At 38.4% G+C, this 20,416-nt stretch overlaps 1 protein-coding gene across 2 annotated transcripts in view; it reads left to right on the top strand.

The window, feature by feature from the left end:
* The window catches only part of RFX3 (regulatory factor X3), a 190,296-nt gene that overhangs the window by 110,446 nt on the left and 59,434 nt on the right, over positions 1 to 20,416 (top strand). For both annotated transcript variants that reach the window (XM_014057937.2, XM_087716026.1), the window contains exons 4-5: positions 5,531 to 5,789; positions 16,096 to 16,170. In XM_014057937.2, the coding sequence (XP_013913412.1) occupies positions 5,531 to 5,789; positions 16,096 to 16,170 (334 nt within the window). The remainder of the gene's footprint in view (positions 1 to 5,530; positions 5,790 to 16,095; positions 16,171 to 20,416) is intronic.

The raw sequence follows: 20,416 nt of genomic DNA, 5'->3' as shown, positions 1-20,416 counted from the left end.
AGACCCCCCAAGGAAACCTCTTAACAAGGGGTAATTGGAAGAGAGGAACCAGGCCCTTGCCTGGGAGAACTGTAGCAAGGGCAGCAAGCTGCCTATGCATGGTGCCCAGGGAAAGCCTGTTATCCAACCTGTCTTGGAAAAAGTCCAAGACCTGGGGCACTAAGGCCCTGGTGGGCACCACCTGGATAGCTTGACACCAGGCCACGAAGGAGGCCCAGGTGGAGTCATAGATCCTCGTAGTAGATTGTCTGCGTGAGGCTTCTATGGTTCTAATCACTTGTAGCAACAAGTGAGCCTCCCTCAGGCGCTCCCCCCAATCTCCACATGGCTAGTTGCAACCAGTGTGGCTCTGGGTGTACTAGCTTCCCCCGGTGCAATTTTATCTCCCTCTCCAGAATCCACCATGGAGGCCAGACATGAGATCCGCAAAACAGGGCCTCTTTGGCCAGTGAGGTGCCACCAGGATCAACTCTGCCTGCTCCCTGACTAGCTTCTGAACTACCCCGGGAATGAAGGGGAGGGGAGGAAAAGCATACAGCAGCCCATCTGGCCACCTCATGCAAATGGCGTCAACCCCCTCTGTTCCCTGAGCTGGGAACCGAGAAAAGAACCGGGGAAGCTAGCCATTGGCCGGAGTGGCGAAGAGATCCACCACTGGTCATCTGAACCTCTGGCAGATTCTCTGGAACAGCTCCAGGGGGAGGCTCCACTCTCCGTTGTCCACCGTTTCTCGTCTCAACCAGTCTGTCTGATGGTTGTCGACCCCCATGATGTGCTCCGCCTGGATCGACTGCAGGTGTCTTCCCCTGCCCAGCTGCCCAGCGACATCACCTTGGCGTGCAGTGCCTTGGAACGAGTGCCACTCTGCCAATTGATGTGGGCTTTGGCTGCCACATTGTTGGTGAGGACCAGGATGTGATGACCCTCGATGGAGGTCTGAAATTGCCTGGAGCTCCAACCAGTTGATATTGTGTAGAGCTCCTGCCAGGACCACTGACTTGCACCAACTGAGACCCCAGGGTCGGCCCCCAGCCGAACAGACTGATGTCCGTGGTTAGGATGAGGAGCTCCTGGTCCCTGAAGTCGCACCCCTGGAGCAAGGCTGGGGACAGCCACCACTTGAGAGAGATCAGTATCTGAGGAGTGGCCTAGACCTTGGCCAGCAAGCTGCTGGTGTTGGCCCTCTGGAACGGCAGAAGTCACCACTGCAGAGTCCTGGCGTGCAACCTCGCCCATGGCACTACCTCGATACAGGATATGAGCTTCCCCAACAAGCTGGAGAGAAGGACTATGGGAACATAACGGTCCCTGCGGACCTGCTTAACCATCTTAACCAAACTGGACCTCTGGTCTGAGGAGAGGAAAATTTTCCCTGAACAGGAATCTATAACTTCCCCCAAGTGGAGGATTATAGTGGATGGGGAGAGAGAACTCTTGTCAAAATTAACAGAAAAACCTAACTGTTGTAGAGTGTCTATAACCTACAGAAGGTCCGCCCTCGTCTGACTCAGGGACGTCCCCTTGATGAGGATGTCATCTAGGTAGCAGTGTAATCTAATGAGAAATGCCCTTAGATGCGCCGCCACTACAGCCAGCACCTTGGTGAAAGACCTGGGTGCAGAGGACAACCCAAATGGCAGGGCTTTATATTGGTAATGATGCCCCAGGTAGGAGAACTGGAGGAAGGCCCTATGATCCAGGAGTATGGAAATATGGAGGTAAGCCTCCGTGAGATCTATAGACACCATGTAATCCCCCTCCCAGACACCTGCAAAAATGGTCGTGAATTTGCAGTAAACCAAATGTTGGTTCAACAGCCTCAAGTCGAGAATAGCTCTCCAGCCCCCTGAAGACTTGGGCACCAGGAACAGGTTCAAATAGAACCCCTCCAGGACCAGTTCCACTGCAGTGATGTCAAGCAGATATTTAATAGCCTGATGCATCAACCTGCCTTTCTCTACGTTTTGGGCCAGGGGAAACATATGGAAGAAATTAGGGGGAATGGAAAGGAACTCTAGGCGAAGCCCATGAGTGACTATGCTGAGCACCCAGGCATCTGAGGAAATTTCCGCCCAGGCCTCGGGGAAGAGAGCCAGGAGACTGCCAATGGGTGGGGTCGGGCCTGACCTATTTGCCCCAGCGGTAGAGGTGACCACCTCCCCTTCTAAAAGGACACTTGCTCTGTTGTGGGAAACGAGACCTGCCCCTGTTGTAACTGCGCTCAGGCTGCCTCTTTGACCTGTGGGAAGAGTACCTGCTCTGCTGAGCTTTCTGTTCCTGAGGTCGGTATGATGGCTTGCAGTAGAACGGAGTAGACTTTTGCTCCGCCTTCTTTGCCGAGATGGGCAGGACTTTTTTCTTATTCTTGTCCTCCACGAGGACCGAGTCAAGGGTGGCCCCGAAGAGGGAGCCCCCCCCCGTGTAGTCGGCTGATTCCAGCTGCCACTTTGACTTGTTGTCCGCTTGCCACCCCCAGAGCCAAAGAAGACGACGAGAGGTAACGGACGACGCCATGGCCCTGGAAGCGAACTTCATGGCATTCAACATAGCATCAATCGAGAACTGCGCTACCACCACTAACTTGTTTAGGTTCTGGTGCAGCTGTACCTCCTCTGGGGAATGTGTTCCTGGATCTTCTCCATCCACAAGATAGCTGTGTGATTGAAGAACGAAGCCAATGCTGCTGCCTTGATGGTCCAGGCCGCAGACTGGAACGACTTCCTCAGGGTCACCTCCACCTTCCTGTCATCCGATTTAAGGTTGTTAGTCACATCCCTGGCCACCAGAGAAGCAGGGGTCCACAGTGGGCAGCTGTAAGGCGTGGCAAAAATCTGGCTCAATTTTGTAAAAAGTCTATCATTACTGCCAGGGTTAGGGAAGGCAGCAGGCTTCTCACATTGCTTCTTCACACCTCCAGGAAGAGGTGAGGAGCCAGGATCTCCTCCTTAACTGCCTTGGCCTCAGAGAAAACCGGGGCCCAAGGTTTCTTCACAGCAGTCCCCTCTGTAGTGCCATCCTCAGCCCCATTCTTCACTCCTTCCTTACCTCTCTCCCCCTCTTCAACCTGTGCAGTAGCACACGCTTACTCTACCATGCTGGGCCCTCAACTTCTCTGCGCTAGAGAAGGTCTTGGAGATGGCTTTGTGCTTCCTAAGCACATCCCTCTGGGTGGCACATGAGGAACGAGAGGTAGCCATAGCCTTTTTAGCCCTGGCAGAGGCAGTGGGGTGCTGCTGGAAGATGGGCCCTCCCCAGGGAAACATGGAGGTGAAAGGGATCTTCTCACCTCCTCTGCCATCCTCGCCACATATAATACTCACAGCCCTCCTTGCGAAGCCTCCTCCATGCTTCTCTCTTTGGCTGCAGCAGAGAAAAGGAGAAAAAAGAGGAAAAAAACCTCTGTTTCCTAAGCTTCCAGGCAGCCTCCACTCAAATACTGAGCACAGTATGGTTTGGAGGCTGCTGCCGAGACCTGCCTCGGCTCCCAGCGCCTATGTGCCTTTCTGCAGCTTTAAAAGACTCTTTGCGCTCTTGCAAGCGCTGCTGGTGCCTCCGCAGCTCGATTCCAGCCGCCGGAGTCCTCAGCCAGCGAATTTTGCCGACGGGAGGCTCTAGGGCTGGAAATCCCAAGCCACAAGCCTCCCGATTGCCCAGGAGTCAGGCAAAGCCGTCCACGTGGTCCGCGTGGTCCAAAATGGCCACCACCAGGGCCGCCCCAGCCTCCAGCAAAGAGATGAATCTCCCTGGTGGCCCATGAAGGGAACCACCGCAGATCACTTACTGGCATGATGGGAGCTGTTTTTCCAGGAGGCTGTAGAGGCAAGGAGGGTCCAGTAGAAGAATTATCAGGAGAAAATTTTTATGTGTCTCGTTTTTGGCCGGACTGGGATGAAACTGGAAAGTCAAGGGTGGAGCACAGAGGCGTGGCTTCATCTTCATCCCAGTCTCGTGGCCAATTGGGTCTGATAATACCACTACTGGAGCTTCCTGTCCCTTGCTCCGGAAAAAGAAGCAGAGTTTAATTTTACAAAAACTCTTGATTCAAAAAGAAAATTTGCCTCAATATATCATTAGCAGTTTTAAATTTATCAAAATGTATTAATATTATAAGACTGTATTATTCGCAAGCAATATATTTAGAAGAGCATTTATATGTAACTGAAATCATATTTTAAATGATATGTTAGTTTGGCAGAGTGAAATTTAAAATAAATATAGAATGAACGGGTATTTAAATCAAGGTTCTTTCAGTTCAAATCTATTAGCAATTAACCTGTGTGGAATTAATGAGCATTTAGGTGGAGAATATTTGTAAAAAAAGAAAGAGGCTTTTCTTGCTTGAATGAAATTTATCTGTAAAATAGTTTTTAAGCTAAATAGCAACTTACAGACAAAGATCAGTATGCTGCAGATAAATGAGTCCTTCTGAATGATCAGATGAAAGAAAATTCAGGGTCGCATTCAACTCAGGTACTTGCTGAGACAAGATGAGATGGCAGGAATACTAATTTATAAAAGACGACAGATCATTGTCATGACATTTACATAGAACTTAAGAGAGTCAGCTGGGAATAAGTCAGTGTGTGGGTGTGTGCCATGTGCATACCACCCTTGAAACTTCAGAAAATATAGCAGATTTACCCTTGCAGTGCCATATTGCTTAGCTGGGATAATTTCACTACCTGGTTGTTCCAAAAGGTTTCTAATCTTGCACAAACAAAATATTAACCATAGCCTTAGACAGCTAAATAGCCTTTGACTATTCATCTAAACCTCAGGAAGAGCCATTGATTGTAAACAAGCCAAGCTCCATGAATTTAGTTGCCACCTGCTCATATGTTGTGCGTCAGAAGGACTTCATAAGACTGCTACTAGCATTGAAGTCATGTTGCTTATACATTGGATGATTATATTGTGTTCATTATTAACAAACAATTTGTAATTTCAGCCTTTGGGGAATAAAAGCTAGCTTTTTCAACTGCCTGGTAATATTTCATCACATTTCTATGTTTGAAGTGCCACTAGAAATGGGGAGACTGACATTCAATTCTATTCTCAGTGTCTATGGAGATTCTCAGTCATCCAGGACATGGTTGTCCCAAAGGTGCCTTTTCAAGGGGCAACTGGACTTTCGTGTTATTCTTTGAAGACACTTTGCTTCTTATTTAAGAAGCTTCTTCAGCTGTCTTCAAAGAATAAAAGTCCAGTTGCCTCTTGATAAAGCACCTTTGGTTCTACTCTAATGAAATTTCAATGGATGACATCAAGTTAGTTCTTTGTGAGTTCTACCTTTTGGTTTAGTTCTTGTAATGGATGAAAGGAAGAATTCTGTAAGCTACCTTAAGTCCTAAGGAAAAAGCAGGGTATGAATCTGAACGAACAATAAATGAGACAAGATTTCAAAGTTCAACTGTACCGTAGTGAAATGCTGTAAGATAATGCGATTTGGTTACAGCTTAAATGAAAATATTGATGCCCTCCAATATAGAGAACACATAAGTAATCTTTTCTTTCATTTCTTTTACTTAAGACGAACAACAACGTATCCTTACACAGAAACTCAGATGTACAGCCAAAACACTGGGGGGAATTACTTTGATACCCAAGGAAGTTCTGCGCAGGTGACCACAGTAGTCTCTTCTCATAGTATGGTGGGCACTGGAGGCCTTCAGATGGGTGTCACAGGAGGACAGCTCATCAGCAGCACTGGAGGTACCTACCTGATTGGCAATTCAATGGAAAACTCTGGCCATTCTGTTACTCACACAACACGAGCATCCCCTGCTACAGTAAGTCATTCAGATCGTTATGTATGTTTATAGTTAGAGTTCTGTCCATTTTGTTTTTAATTGTATTTGTTCTCAGCTGCAGAAGTAGGTTTGCTTAAGGAGATGCCATCCAATTGTACAATTGCAACACAACAGAGTTCAGTGATATTTACATCAAATGATTTGCCAACAATACAAAGAAGAAATAATGTGCACTTTTACTATTATCCAGGTATATTAGACACTCTATTACCCAGAGGTTTGTTTCTTTGTTTTCAAATAAAGCTTGTTTCCACTTAAATTGTACATTTCCCCACTACATAAGTAGATCTGAAAAAAATTGCTGAGTAGAATTTTAGTATCAGAACTGGCTTCTTTTATGTCTGAATAGCAGGTTTTGCAAATGTATGGCAGAAATGACCAACTTTAACTTTTTGTTCTTTATAATAGCATGAAGAATGAAAAAAAACTCCTGTCATCATAATTAAACCAAATAGGCAGTGAAGAAAGAGAGGGTTAAGCTACCACAAAAGGTGTACTACTGTATAGCAGAAGAATAGAATCTGTAGTTGAAAGAGAAAATTATAGAATTCCCAATGTATTTATACATTTAATAAAAACCATATAAATACATTGGTAATTCTATAATTTTCAACATTACAAGGATTTTAGAAGCCAGGCTTGGAAAAGCAGTTTTGAATATGAGGAAGTTCTGAATACATCTTAAATGTTAAACTATTTATATACGACTGTGATTCCCAAATATTTGAAATTGAGTTCATCTTTAAAAACTGGAAAAAAAATGTTCTTTAATAAATAATGACTTCAATTTTTAAAATTGTTTTATTGCTACATAACAGTGGCTTCATATGCATTTCATGCTAAACCATAGTATAGCATAATAACAAAGATGAGTTATAGCTAAACTTGGAGAGTTCTTGAAACTTCTAGTTTAGATTAAGTACATAATGTCATGTTGCCTCCACTATATAAATTACTGTTAATTTAATTATGGTTTGTATAAAATTACAATTTCAAATCCTGAGTTGTGAAAATAATTTATTTAAGCATATATTTATTAATATTAGTTGCATTTCTTCATTTTAGTAGGTATGCAGAAGCAGCATTCTAAATCTTGTGTTATTTAGTATATTTAAGTGAGTCCTGTATATGTACATTTTCTTCTTATTCAACAATAGAAGCTATAAAACCTTTAGCTTATAAAGTACACTTTGGATTTTTTAATTTATCGATCTCTAGAATATAGTTATCAATTGGAGTTGCTTTACATGGCACCCTATCTAATTGTTCCATGTACCATCTGTTTGGGAAATGAAAAAAGATCATTACAAAATTATAAAGCTTGAACAAGATAGAAATGTTCAAGCTGCTTGTGTGTTTTTAATATTATGACTAATAGATGTTAAAATAGCAAATGATTAAACAATAGCTTGTAAATTCAAATTTTAGATTTATTTCTAAATTGTGAATTAGTCATTATTTTGAACTGCATGTTAGCTCTGCTTTTATTCATAATTTTTGCATCAACAAAAACTTTTCTCTCTCATGAAATATGATGAGTCACATTATAGAATGAAATAAAGGGAACTATTTCAAGGCTGTAGTGCATTGCAACCTGATATGGAAGCTTACTCAGTGATGAGTTTTATATGGCATTACAAATAGAAAATAAATCGGCCAAGTTCTTTTTTTAATCCCCATTTCATCAATTACTTGATGACTCCAATGTGAAGTGGATGATAGTATTTCTCTATTTTTCCTTTAAAAAAGAAATCCTAACATCAGATGTTTCCATGTCTACATAACAAACCATAACAAGTGAAATGTGGAAATTAGATTTTGAAATGTTGAACTTCATTGCTATCATGCTATTGAGAATCAAATGGGAATTCTTTTTTTCAGAGGAAAACAAACAAATATTTTCTGAGATTTTTAGCATTGTTATTTTCCATTAGGAAGCATTAAAAATACAAAGAGTAGGGGTAATTCAGAGATGCTGTCCTAATTCAACAAAACTGGTTCAACGCAAGTAGACAATTAAAGATTAGCAAAGTCCTCGATTTCAAAATCTTTATTATCTTACAGAAAAAGCTTCACTTTTTGGAATACCTGGGGTAATCCTCATGATGCAAAATTTGAAATGGGCTACTAGCCGAGATCACAATTATTCAAGGTTTCATTTTAATCATTGATTTCCTGGAGTGTGGATTAAACCCTTGATCACAAACAGAAGGGTTAAATTGAGAATTTGCTGTATCAGAAAGAACTATATTAATATCTGTTGCAATTTCAGCATAAATGTTTACCAGGTGATGTTTTACTAAAAACATTTTTCATGTGTTTATTGTGTTTCTGAAATATAGCCATATGAAAAAGTAAATACAAGTAAGTTTTGAAAAGAAAAATGACTTGCAATTATTTATTTTTTAAAAATTAACAGATATACCATTTTCTTCTGGGGAGCCATTTTAAATTATCCCACGGCATCTCAGTAGGATTAAGATCTGGGCTTTGAGTTGGCCATTCCAGGATCTTTCATGTCCTTCCACCAATCATTCCATAATGAATTTACTGGAATGTTTAAAATCATTGGCATATTGCAAGGTCCATTTTTGATTGAGCTTCTGTCTTCTGACAGATGGTCTCATGTTATCTTCAGTCACGCTCTGATACAATGAGGAATTTGGATTCTATGATGGTGAGCTGCCCAGGCCTGAGGCAGCAAAGTACCCTAAACCACAACATGTCCTCCACTCTTATTTACAATTGGTATCAATGTGATGAAATACTTGTCTTTTGCTACAATGCCAAATAACTACTTCATCTGTGCAGCACATATTGTTCCAGAAATCCTGGTCTTTGTCTAGGTGTCCATAAACAAAATTTCAGCACTGATGATGTTACCTAGTTTGAGTAATGAAATATCTGCCAGAAAACAAGCAAGCTCAGAGAGCTTCACGAACCCCTCATTTCAACCCTCAGCTACAAATATTCACTGAAACTTCATTTTTGTCCTAATGTGCTTTCTAGCACATACCTCCTGTGTAGAACTAATTTGTACAGTTTCGTCCTAATTGTAGATTCATGCACTTTCACATCAATAATGATGAGAGCTACCTTATAGTCACTTGATGAAATAGTGGGATCCATAGAGACTTCTTTCATCATCTTATATTCTGTTCTCAGGTTGAACTTTTTGGGATGGCATGGCTTAGGCAAGTTGACAGTTGTTTAAAAATCTTCTTTTGGATTTTTTGGATAATGAGATGATCAATGTCCATTTGGGCAGCAATCTTTTAAAAATTTCTTCCCAGTGTCTGTAACCTCCTTTCTGAGGGCCTCAGAGAGCTCTTTTAATCTAGGCTATGGTGATATCACACAATTCAACAGGAAAGAGCAAATCTAATTAAACGTCTGAGGGTTAAATAAGACATGTTCCTCCCAGATTCTATCTAACAATATTCAAACATTGGAGCCTGATGAATGTAGGGGTGTTCTTACTTTTTCCATATACAATATAGTGCATTTATATTTATTTAAATTACACAATAGACTAAAATGTAAATGGTACATTACTTTTTTGTATTATAAACCCTTAATCTATCAGTATTGTTGAAATAAAGAACAAATATCTGTGTTGAAGTGTGTTGAAAAAGTAAAAATATCAGTGGGTTGTATTTACTTTTCCATATAACTGCATAATATGTAACATATAATGGAATAAGTCTAATAGCTGTTTAGCTAAATGTCTACAGAGATTATCAGTCATTGAGGTCATGGTTGTCCCAAAGGTGCTTTTTCAAGAGGCAACTGGCCGTTCTTGTTTTACTTTGAAGATGTTTTGCTTCTCAAGCTTCTTGGATGAGAAGTGAAATGCCTTCAAAGAAAAACCAGAAAGTCCAGTTGCCTCTTGAAAAAGCACCTTTGGGACAACTGCTGTTTAGCTTTATTTAATATTGGATGTGAGCTTCTCCTCATTCTCCGTCCCCAAAATAAGTAGTTTTTTTTTAATGCTGAGCTTAATATCTAGCTTCAGGTAATCTGTCCTTTTTGGTGGTTAATTCCTATCATGCTTGGAAACCTGAAAAACAGCAAGAAATCTTGAGGTTTCTCAAGTTTCCATGGGATTTCCTGAAAAATCAGAGAGATCCTGACAGTTCCCTTGTTCTTTTGAAGCCACTGAAGGGTCAGAATAAAACTTCTGACCTCCAAATACAGGGAGTCCTTGACTTATGGCTACAATTGAGCCCAAAATTTCTGTCACTAGGTGAAACATTTATTAAGTGAGTTTTGCCCCATTTTATGACTTTTCTTGTCATAGAACCATTACAATTGTTACGTTAGTAACATGGTTGTTAAGTAAATCTGACTTCCCATTGACTTTGCTTGTTCAGAAGGTTCCAAAGCTCCGACCGTTTGGAACGATCTCCCCGTGGAGATTCGCACCCTCACCACCGTCCAGACCTTCCGCACAGCCCTCAAGACCTGGCTATCCCATCAGGCCTGGGGATAAAGATTCTAATCCGTCCCCACCCGAATGATGAATGAATGTTGTGTTCTACTTTTACTTATGTATTGTCTCATGTCTCGTCTTGTATTCCCCTCCCCATAAATTGTGAGCCGCCCTGAGTCCCCTCAGGGAAAAGGGCAGCTATAAATAATAAACAAATACAAATACAAACAATACAAAAGATGATCACATGATCTCGGGACACTGCAACCACCATAAATATGAGTCAGTTGCTAGGCATCTGAATTTTGATCATGTGACCATGGGAATGTTGCAATGGTCGTAAGTGTGAAAGATGATCATTTTTTCAGTGTCATCGTAACTTTGAATGGTTGCTAAATGAACAGTTGTAAATCAAGGACTATCTGTATGGGGAAGGGACAAAGATTGCCCCAATTTCTCTAATTTTGCAAGATAAATAAATAAATAAATACATACATACATACATACATACATACATACATACATACATACGAACTTGCTTAATCATGTTAGCAAGTATATTTGTAGGCCCTAATCAGCAGCAGATAGGATTGAATTAATGGATGCTGAAATGAAATACATTGAAGAAAACAAACAGCCATTAAAAAAAACCTAAGCATCAGCTGTTTTGGGAAGGGAGTTGGTTCAGAGAAAATTGCAGCATGAACTTCCTATATAGTTTTCACTTACAAAGTTTGTTTATTCTGTTTTAGTTTAATATTAATTTGTTGAGAAAACCTGATCATTCTTCTCTGATATTTTAGTGGTATATATAACAACCACTTTCAGCTAGGACTTTGTGAGTGTGGAATATTCTCTTCACATCAAGCAACTTGATGTGTCACACATTCCAGAATTGAATTTTGCAGTCTATTTTGGCCTATTTATTTCCAACTTGGGAGTAGCTGGGTAGAGAGGTAGGTTTTTTTTTTTAATGTCAAACATACCCCTTGCCACACACATACACACACACTTTCCAATTTCCATTTTGCTGGCCAGACTGGCAGGGCATATGACGCAACATTTCTTTCTTGTTTCCTCCTTCCCCTTTGTCCTCTACCACTGCACTTTTCTGTCAATCCTTTTCTCCCTTAAATTAGATTTATGTCCTTTCGATACACCCTTAGTATATAACATAGCATCCTTTGTGAATATTTTAGCAAAAATAATAATTTCCACTTTCTGAAATTGATAACCATGAAGACATTCTGAAAAAATGTTTAAGAGACTGGTGTTGAGTGATAGGAGTTAAGGCATTAAAAAGTGGGTCATTCACTATTTATTTGCATAAACTTTTAATACATTGTTACCCAGAGTTTTTCCAAAAAGCCTAAGGCTGTAATCTAACTAGTGAATGGCAACTGCAGGAATATCTAATGCTAGTATATCAGTCACATTTTACTTTGTTACATTCAAAGTGACATTTTTAAATTAAAATAATTGTGGCTATACTGTAATGTATTGAAGCATTAATTTTGGCAATCACAAAAATAATGTATGCAACTAGAAAGAAACTTGACACTGAAAACTTAAATGTTAGGTATTCAGATTTGATTGCATATATGTAAGTTAGCAGCCACGAATTTGGATAATTCTTCAACAAATCTCAACTATCTAACCTTGATGAAAGCCTGCCTACTTCTTCTGGCATCTTTTATAGGATTAGAATATGTGGATTTATGTAAGACTTATATTACTTTGTAAGGAAATAGTAGGAAATAATAGAAAAATAAATCACTAAGGCTACATATAATTATAAAATATAAAAACACACCAGAAAGTGTAATATAAATTCATGTAACTTATTTCCTCAAAGAATTTTGATTATGATAGTAAAGTCTAATAGAAGCTATACTTAAAGAAATAAAAATGAGTAGAAAAGTGCAAGAAGGAAGAAAGTAAAAATATGCTAAAGAAAAATAAATAAATATTACAAAGTTATTTCCAATATTTATCACAATTATAAACAAATTTAGTCTCAGTTTACTCTCTCTAAGGTTGCAAACATTTATCTCTTAAACCCTTATCCTATCTGTTACCTATTAACAAACGCATAAAACACCATATTTTCAGTCTTAGCAGAAAGAGTACCCAGAAATATCAATATATCTTGTTTTAATCTTGATCAAATAAACCAACTTTATATGATTACCTGTTTTAATAGTCTGAATCTTTAATTCCTTCAAATATTGTTGTAGGCTATTTTTTTTTGTTCCATCACAGAGTTTTTGTAAATCCAATAGGAAAAAATTTCCCGAGTCAGTCTTTGTTTGTCTTTTGTTTTTCCTCTTTACATTTTAAAACCTCAGCCAGTTTCTTTTGTAAATCCAGTGAAACTTCCTTTTCTAACATATTCCCTTAGCCTATCAATTTTAAATCCACTTTTGATACCATCTCTATCTTGTCAGGTAAAATTTGTATTATAGCTATCATTTCTTTAATAACGTCTTTTGAGCATAGTCTGCCCATAGAAGCAGATACCTTTACTGACATTGTTGATTTTGTGGCTACTATTTTCTGCTTCCATTTTTCTATAGTGTCCTTCAATATTTTCATTGTTAAAATATTTTGTAATATTCTACAGACTTGTAAATCTTCCCTATCTAAAGATATCCATTCCCTCTAATGTTCATTTTTTGAAATCATGAAATGGCTTATCTTTATTTTGTCTTGCAAAAGCTAAAGCAGAATCTATTTCCCACAAAAACTGTTATTTATAACTAATGCCAAAATTTTACTGTACAAGTTACAATATTTCTTTTTTCCCCTGCACGTAATTAACCAGCAATTTCTGAAAGGCATTAGAAAGTGAGATTTGCAAACATAGTGTCATTAAAATCTTCACTGCAGCTGCAAGCAAGATATTAATTCTGCACCCAATCTGCAGAAAACCACTGCTCTGCAGTCTCATCATGGGGAGCACATGTGGGTGATCTTTATCATCTCTTTAACTGGAGAGATTACAAGGAACCGATCTATCACAGGTTTCTTGGTCCTTGTCATAGTTACTGGCTTTGCTTTCAAACAGTTGTCTTCAATTTGCTCTACCTCTCCTGGAGGTTCACCTCCTCAGTGAACTTTGGAAACTGAATGCCCCCAACTTAGCAAGAAATTTTATAGGTATAAAGCAGCGATGGCAAACCTTTTTTGGCTTGCATGCTAAAAGCGGGGGGAGCACAGGGGGCTCATACGAGGGTGTGCCACACACATAATGCTATGCACACAACCCCAGTTCTCATGCACGCACCACCAATGCTATCCCAAATTTGGCATGCTTTTTTCGCTCTCCCCATGCTCCACAGGCTTTATAGGAGCCCGGGGAGAGCGGAAACAGCCTCCCCCTTCAGGGAGCTTCCCTGAAGCCTCCAGAATGCAAAAAGGCCCTATGGACAAACCGGAACTTCGGGAATGGACTTCCGGTTTACTCATAGGGTGGGTTTTAGCACTCCAGAGCTTTCAGGGGCCTTCAAGAGGTTTCCCTAAAGGCTCTAGTGGGCAAAAAATGACCCTATGATCAAACCAGAAGTCACTTCTGGTTTGTCCGTATGGCCATTTTTTGTCCTCCAGAGCCTTCAGTGAACCGGTTTGCCTGTAGAGCCATTTTTCATGCTCCGGAGGCTTTTTGAATATTCCAGAGGGCGAAAAATGGCCTCAAAATAAGGCCGAAGTCAGCTGACCAGCACGCACATGTGCGCTGGCCACTTGACAGGCAACGGCTCTCGTGCCCTGACAAATGACTCCACGTGCCACAGGTTTGCCATCACAGGTATAAAGTATATTGGTATAAATTCTGAAAGGATAATATCTGAAAAGTATTGAAGGTGTCTTTGTATTTGATTAAATTGCATTTATTTCATAGTTTCACAAAGCAGGTTTAATTTACCATATCTTATTCAGCCAATTATACCCAACATTGCATTTTCATTCTTGATATTTTTAGTATGGGACTTATGGACATGCATAGCGTACCCACTCTTTGAAGTGTTTTAGGCAACAGGTCATATGCTTTCTTTTGATAATGGGGGAAGGGGTACCTAGATCTTTAAAAATATAGAAATTAAGGAAATTTGCCCAGTCTATATGAAAGAATAATGGAAATTGGATTCATTGTTTCCCAAATCAAATCTGCAGTTTATTATAGCAATTTCAGAATCTTACTGCCTTTTGGATAACTTATTAGACAACTGCAATACTCTAAATAGGACTGCCACTGAAAGTGTCTAGTTGTGATTCAAAGAGCAGTTGATTTTTACATTTAAAACTCTAAAATGTCAGGAGCCATAATAACAAATATTCTGCTCCATTATGGCCCAGTAAATATGTTGGGATACTTATTAAATGCCCCACACTCCACTGCTAGAAATAGAATGAATAGCTTCATGCATGACCATATTTTCCCCTTCCTCTCAAATGGTTTTAAGAGATTTTGTTTTGGGATTTTGTCCCTCCCCCCCCTCCACAGTTTCCATTTGTTTTTGTTTTAATACGGCCACCATATTTTGAGAAAACATTTTTAAATATTGGTAGAATTTTTAAAATCCTTTTATATTATTAATTACTTTGGAGACACTAAATTTTAGAGCTGATTACTACATATTAAAATATGGGGGGTTTCTTCAAGAATACATTATTAAAGTTTATCAATTCGATATATAAATCAGTAGTTCAATGGAAGGGCATATTTTCCCCATGCATTACTATCCAAGTGTTAACCCTTGACATCTCCATTTTAAAAAATCTATTAAATTCAGAGTTTACTATCTAGAAAGCAATGGTCTGATACCCTAAGCAATCTCTTTGAAAAAAACCATTCAATAAAAGATATTATTTTCTTTATTTTGTGGAATCCCATTCCCCAGTTATTAGTTAATTTCAGAACTGCTTTTTCTTTTACTCTGAATCAGACACTAGTTTCTTCTTTAGACTTCTCTCTTAAAGACTTTTAATTTTAAATTTTATTTTATAATATGTATGATATAACAGAATGTTTATATTATGCTATATAAAAACTTTTTTATTAAATGGACTTTAGATAAAATCATTCTACATAAAGACTAGGATCCACATGTCCTCTATACTTGTAGCCAATATTTATATGTTTTGTTAATATGTTGTTTAATATGCTGTATTTAAAAGAACAAAGTATGTTTTTCTCCAACTGAAAAAAGTGGAGATTGTTAATGGGAACTTTTGCAGCAAAATATTCTAGGTTAAGATTTGAATTCATTTTTTCTGATAAACTTCATTCATTCTAAGAAGGCTGGAATATTTCCCCCCTCCCTCTATAGCTAACGATCTAATATTAATTAAAACTACTTGTTTACTATTTTTTTAAATAATCACATGGCAAGAGGTGCTGAGTGCATATTGTCTGTCCAACAAGTTGACTCTTACAGTTTATTCTTATGCATATTTAGTTAGCATGAGTCCTGCTGAGATCAAGTGTCCTAGAGATGAATGTTTGTAAGGCTGAAGTATTTCACATTCTCTGCATATCTATTTCTAGGATCTATTTATATATTTATATGAGTTGCATACTATGCTCTCAATTCTCAGATGCTTGCATTGTGGATTAACAAAAAATAATATCTTCCTCTTTTTCCTGAATTGGAAGTTGGTAAAGGGGTTCTTTCTTAAGAATTTTGTAGACAAAATTTGCTAGCGTAAACATTTGGCATTATGCCTGTGATCAGTTAAAAATATCTCCTTCAACTAAGGTTTCTTTTTGAACTGTGGCAATCTATCAACATTTCTGTAGTTATCTTTTGTTACTATCTTGTCTTGAGCCCTTTTTTTAATGACATCTATTATCAGATTGAAATGGCGATTGAGACACTGCAAAAGTCTGATGGTCTGTCCACTCACAGAAGCTCTCTTCTCAACAGCCATGTAAGTTGCCTCTTCTTCATGTAAGCTAATCCTTTGATTATTCTGCATGCTTTGCTTGTCTTCTAAATGCTTGTTTTGTTTTGTCTTGTCACCCTCCCCCAGCTTCTGAATTTTCCTTTCCACTTTTGAACTCTCATAGCAGCTTTTTTTTTCCATGCAAGATGTTAGTGCATCAAAATTGTTTGATTTCCCTGCTCTTAGAAGGCTACTTTTAAGTTTCCTGACTCGCTAAAAGCAATTCAGAAGAAAGAGTCACAACACCCCTAAGTTAATACAATCTTCGCATTATTGTCAAGCGTCATGGGCATTGTATCATCATTTGAAAAGGAGAAAAATCTCATAATGCTGATGAAATACAGTTTAAGTTACATGTAAGCAAAACCTTGTCCACTCAACTGCATTGTATTGTAGTAAGAGAAAGAAATAGATAAATTGCTGATCAATTATTGCTTTAGTTTTGGCCCCATCCAATTTGACCCTCTGACTCACTGTGGTTTTTTTTAAACTATATAAATTGCTTTTTAATTTGTGTACAGAGAAATGGAGAAAACAATTTCAGTATGAACAAATGTCTACCTTTTCAATATTTATGTGCAGTATTCTAGGCTTATTTGACAGGTGTTCTAGAGCAAGGTACAAATGCTGCATGAAACAGCCACGTTTTCCTTTGATGGACTGAAGATTCTATCAAGGACTGATTCAGAGGCTGAATATTTCCAACAAATACCATTGGAGAAGGTTCCTTCTAACCTTCTTTAACAGTCCAGGTCAAAGTGCTTAGAGGCTACATAGCTTCAAAACTACGTTCAGGATTCATTGAAATCACTCAGTCTGGCAGACTTTCAATGCACCTAGTAGGTGGCTTTACAGTATATTTCAGGTTGCCTTGTTGACCAAACACCTGATAGAGGTGAGCCAGCAGTGTCACCTAGGTCCCATTTGCCAGAACACTTGGTCATTGTATTCTGGAGGAGGTGGTCTGTCAGAATTGATGGGCAAATCTCCTGGCCTCTGCGGTCAAGAAGACATGGTGGCCAAAAACGTTACCAGTTAATGCTGGTGGGAGGCAAAATATCACTCTATTTGCTTGTGTGCTTTGCAATAGGCTAAATAGATAATTGGCAGCAGGCATAGTAGCACCTCTAGTCAGTTCTGGGTTTGCTGAGTGGAAGTTCTGATCCTGGTTACTGGGTTTTCTTCTACAGCCTCAAAGACTCCTCATTGCCATAGAGAATATCATTTAAGGAGCAGTAGAGTCATCTCTTTCGACAGACTGTCAAGAGCATATTTGGCAAAACGATACCAAAAGCAATTTTGATTGGCTCAAGATTGAGACAGTTTTACCGCAGCTCTAAAAGTTAGGTTCCATCCACTGATTCTATTGAGCCTACACTAAACTGGGCCAAATTTTAATTAATTATATTAATATTTAATATGTCACATATTAATCTGACAATAACATAGCTATGCTTTAACCTTCCTTCACAGAAAAATACAGCAAGAGGTTTGGTTGGTGCCCTGGAGCACTTGAATAATTTAAAATAGATGTTCTCAATTAGTTTGTGGCATTTTAGGCACACTTACTGTTGCTTATTAAATATTAAATTGGAAAGTCAGTTGCCTTATTTTATAGTCATTGCAAGTTAGTGTAATAATTTACATTGTTTACATATGGAATTTATTACACTTCTCTATCTGAAAAATAAATCAATTTATACAATATTTATTTTTAGTTATCTAAATCAGATAATTTGTAAATTATTCAGCCGTCACTGAATATTAATGTACAGGTAGTCCCTGACTTACAACCACAGTTGAATCCAAAATTTCAGTTGCTAAGCAGGATAGTTGTTAAGTGAATTTAGTCCCATTACCATAGTTGTTAAGCAAATCTGGCTTCTCCGATTGACTTTGCCTATTTTAGCCAATTGAGAAGTTTACAGATGGGGATCACATGATCCCAGGACACTGCAACTGTCATAAATGGGAAAATCATGTTTTCACTTTCATTGCAACTTCTAATGGTCACTGAATAGTTATAAGTCAAGGACTACCTGTTTGTATTTTTATTTTTTGTTTTTATTAGTAAAATTTCTAACAGAAAAACTGCATCATAAAACTGTGGTCCTGTGATTTTTTGTTTATTTGTAAATTTAAACATAATTTAAAAATAGAATATGCCCTTACCCAAGTTAGATGACTACAATAAATTGAGGGGTGGGGGAATTTAATAGAATATTAGAATAAATTTCAGACCTCTCTTCAGAGGAAGAGCAAATGCACTTCGGAGGGAGGCATGGTCTGTGATGCAAGGGCCACTACAGAAAAGGTCTGCCATCTCCCAACGTATCTCTTGTGGGGAAGAGAACTATCTTTCCTACATGAACTTGTTGCTGTGATACATATTTCACTTTAGAGCATTAGATTATCATTTAGAGAAGGTGAGCACTAAATAAATAAACAGCAGCTGCACTGACTTGAGTTACATTTCATAAAACATTTTAGATTTAAATTGAATTTTTGTACTGTGCTATTCTGTTGTGTACATTTTCCTAAAAATTAGGGATGAAAAACTAACATTCAGAACTGGTAGAAAGGGAAGTATCTTTATTGATTATAAATATTGCACTTAATGTCAGCCTTTGTATGCAACTGTAGCAGTTGCAGATTTGTTTTGGAACAGAATTTCACAATAATGAATCATGCAATTAATTCACAGTTTTGGAGAGTGTGCCAATAGCAAAACCTTAAATGACATTAAGACCATATTATGTGTTTAGTTCCTAAAAAATATTGTTAATAATTGCTCTTTTTGTGACTTTTTTATTGACGTCCACTCCTTATTTATGGTACCTGAGTTAGAGTAGAGTACAACTGAGCAAGGGAATTCTGATTAGCTACAATGCTAATGGTAACCATAAACTAATTCTGCATCAACCTCTGTCAGTTATTTGTTTCTTGCTTGAGATTATTTGAATCCTATTTGCTTAGATATAACTTATGAAAGTTATATCACAACATGATTTTACTTTCAATGGCTTCCCAGGCAAGGGAAATTTTGAACCAGAGTCCTAGATATTGGTGCTCAGATTGACATGGAGCTATTGGTCAAAAATATTTTCTTAAACTGGTTGTCTAAGAACAAATTTGCAATTTGAAAAATGCATGTCAATGACTGACACAACCTTTAAGAAGGGCTTATTCTAGAGCAAGATTTGCGTTGTTGGATTCCAGGGCCAAATATGGACACTTCCATCACTTGTTATATCATGATAGTACATACATGTGTATTACCTAAGGCTAAGCCATTGAAAATATTGCTCATGTTTTGTTTGACTGCCCCTCCCTGAGGCTTTGGTATTTATCATTCCCATTGGAAATAACAGCCCACTGGGATCTGAATCCTAGTTTGCCTTATTTCCTCCTAGGCTCTCATTATATATTGTAAGCAGAATTGCTAAGTTTATAATTAGGTCCGTTGAACTACTGTAAGAACCCAATACATTGAATAAACGGGGGTACTCTCTAAGGGCAATGCTGACTCTTGATGTTACCACATGTATTTTATCACTGCACTTCATTTCATCTTTTTTATCCCGGAATCAGATCATGTACTTTAATTTCATTTTATTCATATGGCCGTAAGGTTAATCAATTAATAAACTGTTTCTATTACTATTTCCTCAGACCTGTTGTGTACTGCATCCACTTATAATTATGTGACAGAGCAGCTGTTTGTTAATTCTTGATTTGTTGTTGTTTCAAATGTGGAATTATATTAATTAATTATATTAATATCTTGAAAATAGTGTACTGCTTGTGATAGAACTTCTTGCTGTTTAATTTAGTGCAGAAGATCCTTTGTCAGTGAAATATGTAGCAACATTTTTAAGAAGATTCCTTGACTGTGCTGTGTCAGCCATATTTATGGCAAGTGACATGAATTTAGAATGAATTAAAGATGGATCATCTATCTGGGAAAGCAGCTGTCTAGGCTGGGAAGTTAAGCAGAGGTACCTCTAGTTAATCTGTAAGTGGAGACCACCAAGGAATAACAATAGCACTTATACCACTTCAGAACATTTTACATTTTACAGCCCTCTCTAAGCAGTTGATAGAATCAGCATATTGTCCCCAACAATCTGGATCCTCTTTTTATCGACCTTGGAAGTACGGAATGCTGAATCAACCTTGAGCCAGTGAGAATCAAACTGCCAAACTGTTGGCAATCAGAAGTCAGCAGCCT

This window comes from Thamnophis sirtalis, unplaced genomic scaffold (genome assembly GCF_051295495.1).
Source record: "Thamnophis sirtalis isolate CommonGarterSnake01/CBP01778 unplaced genomic scaffold, rThaSir2_p1.2 scaffold_5, whole genome shotgun sequence".
Classification (NCBI taxonomy): Eukaryota; Metazoa; Chordata; class Lepidosauria; order Squamata; family Natricidae; genus Thamnophis; species Thamnophis sirtalis.
Note: the sequence above shows the minus strand (reverse complement) of the source record. Positions and strands in the feature narration are given on the sequence as shown.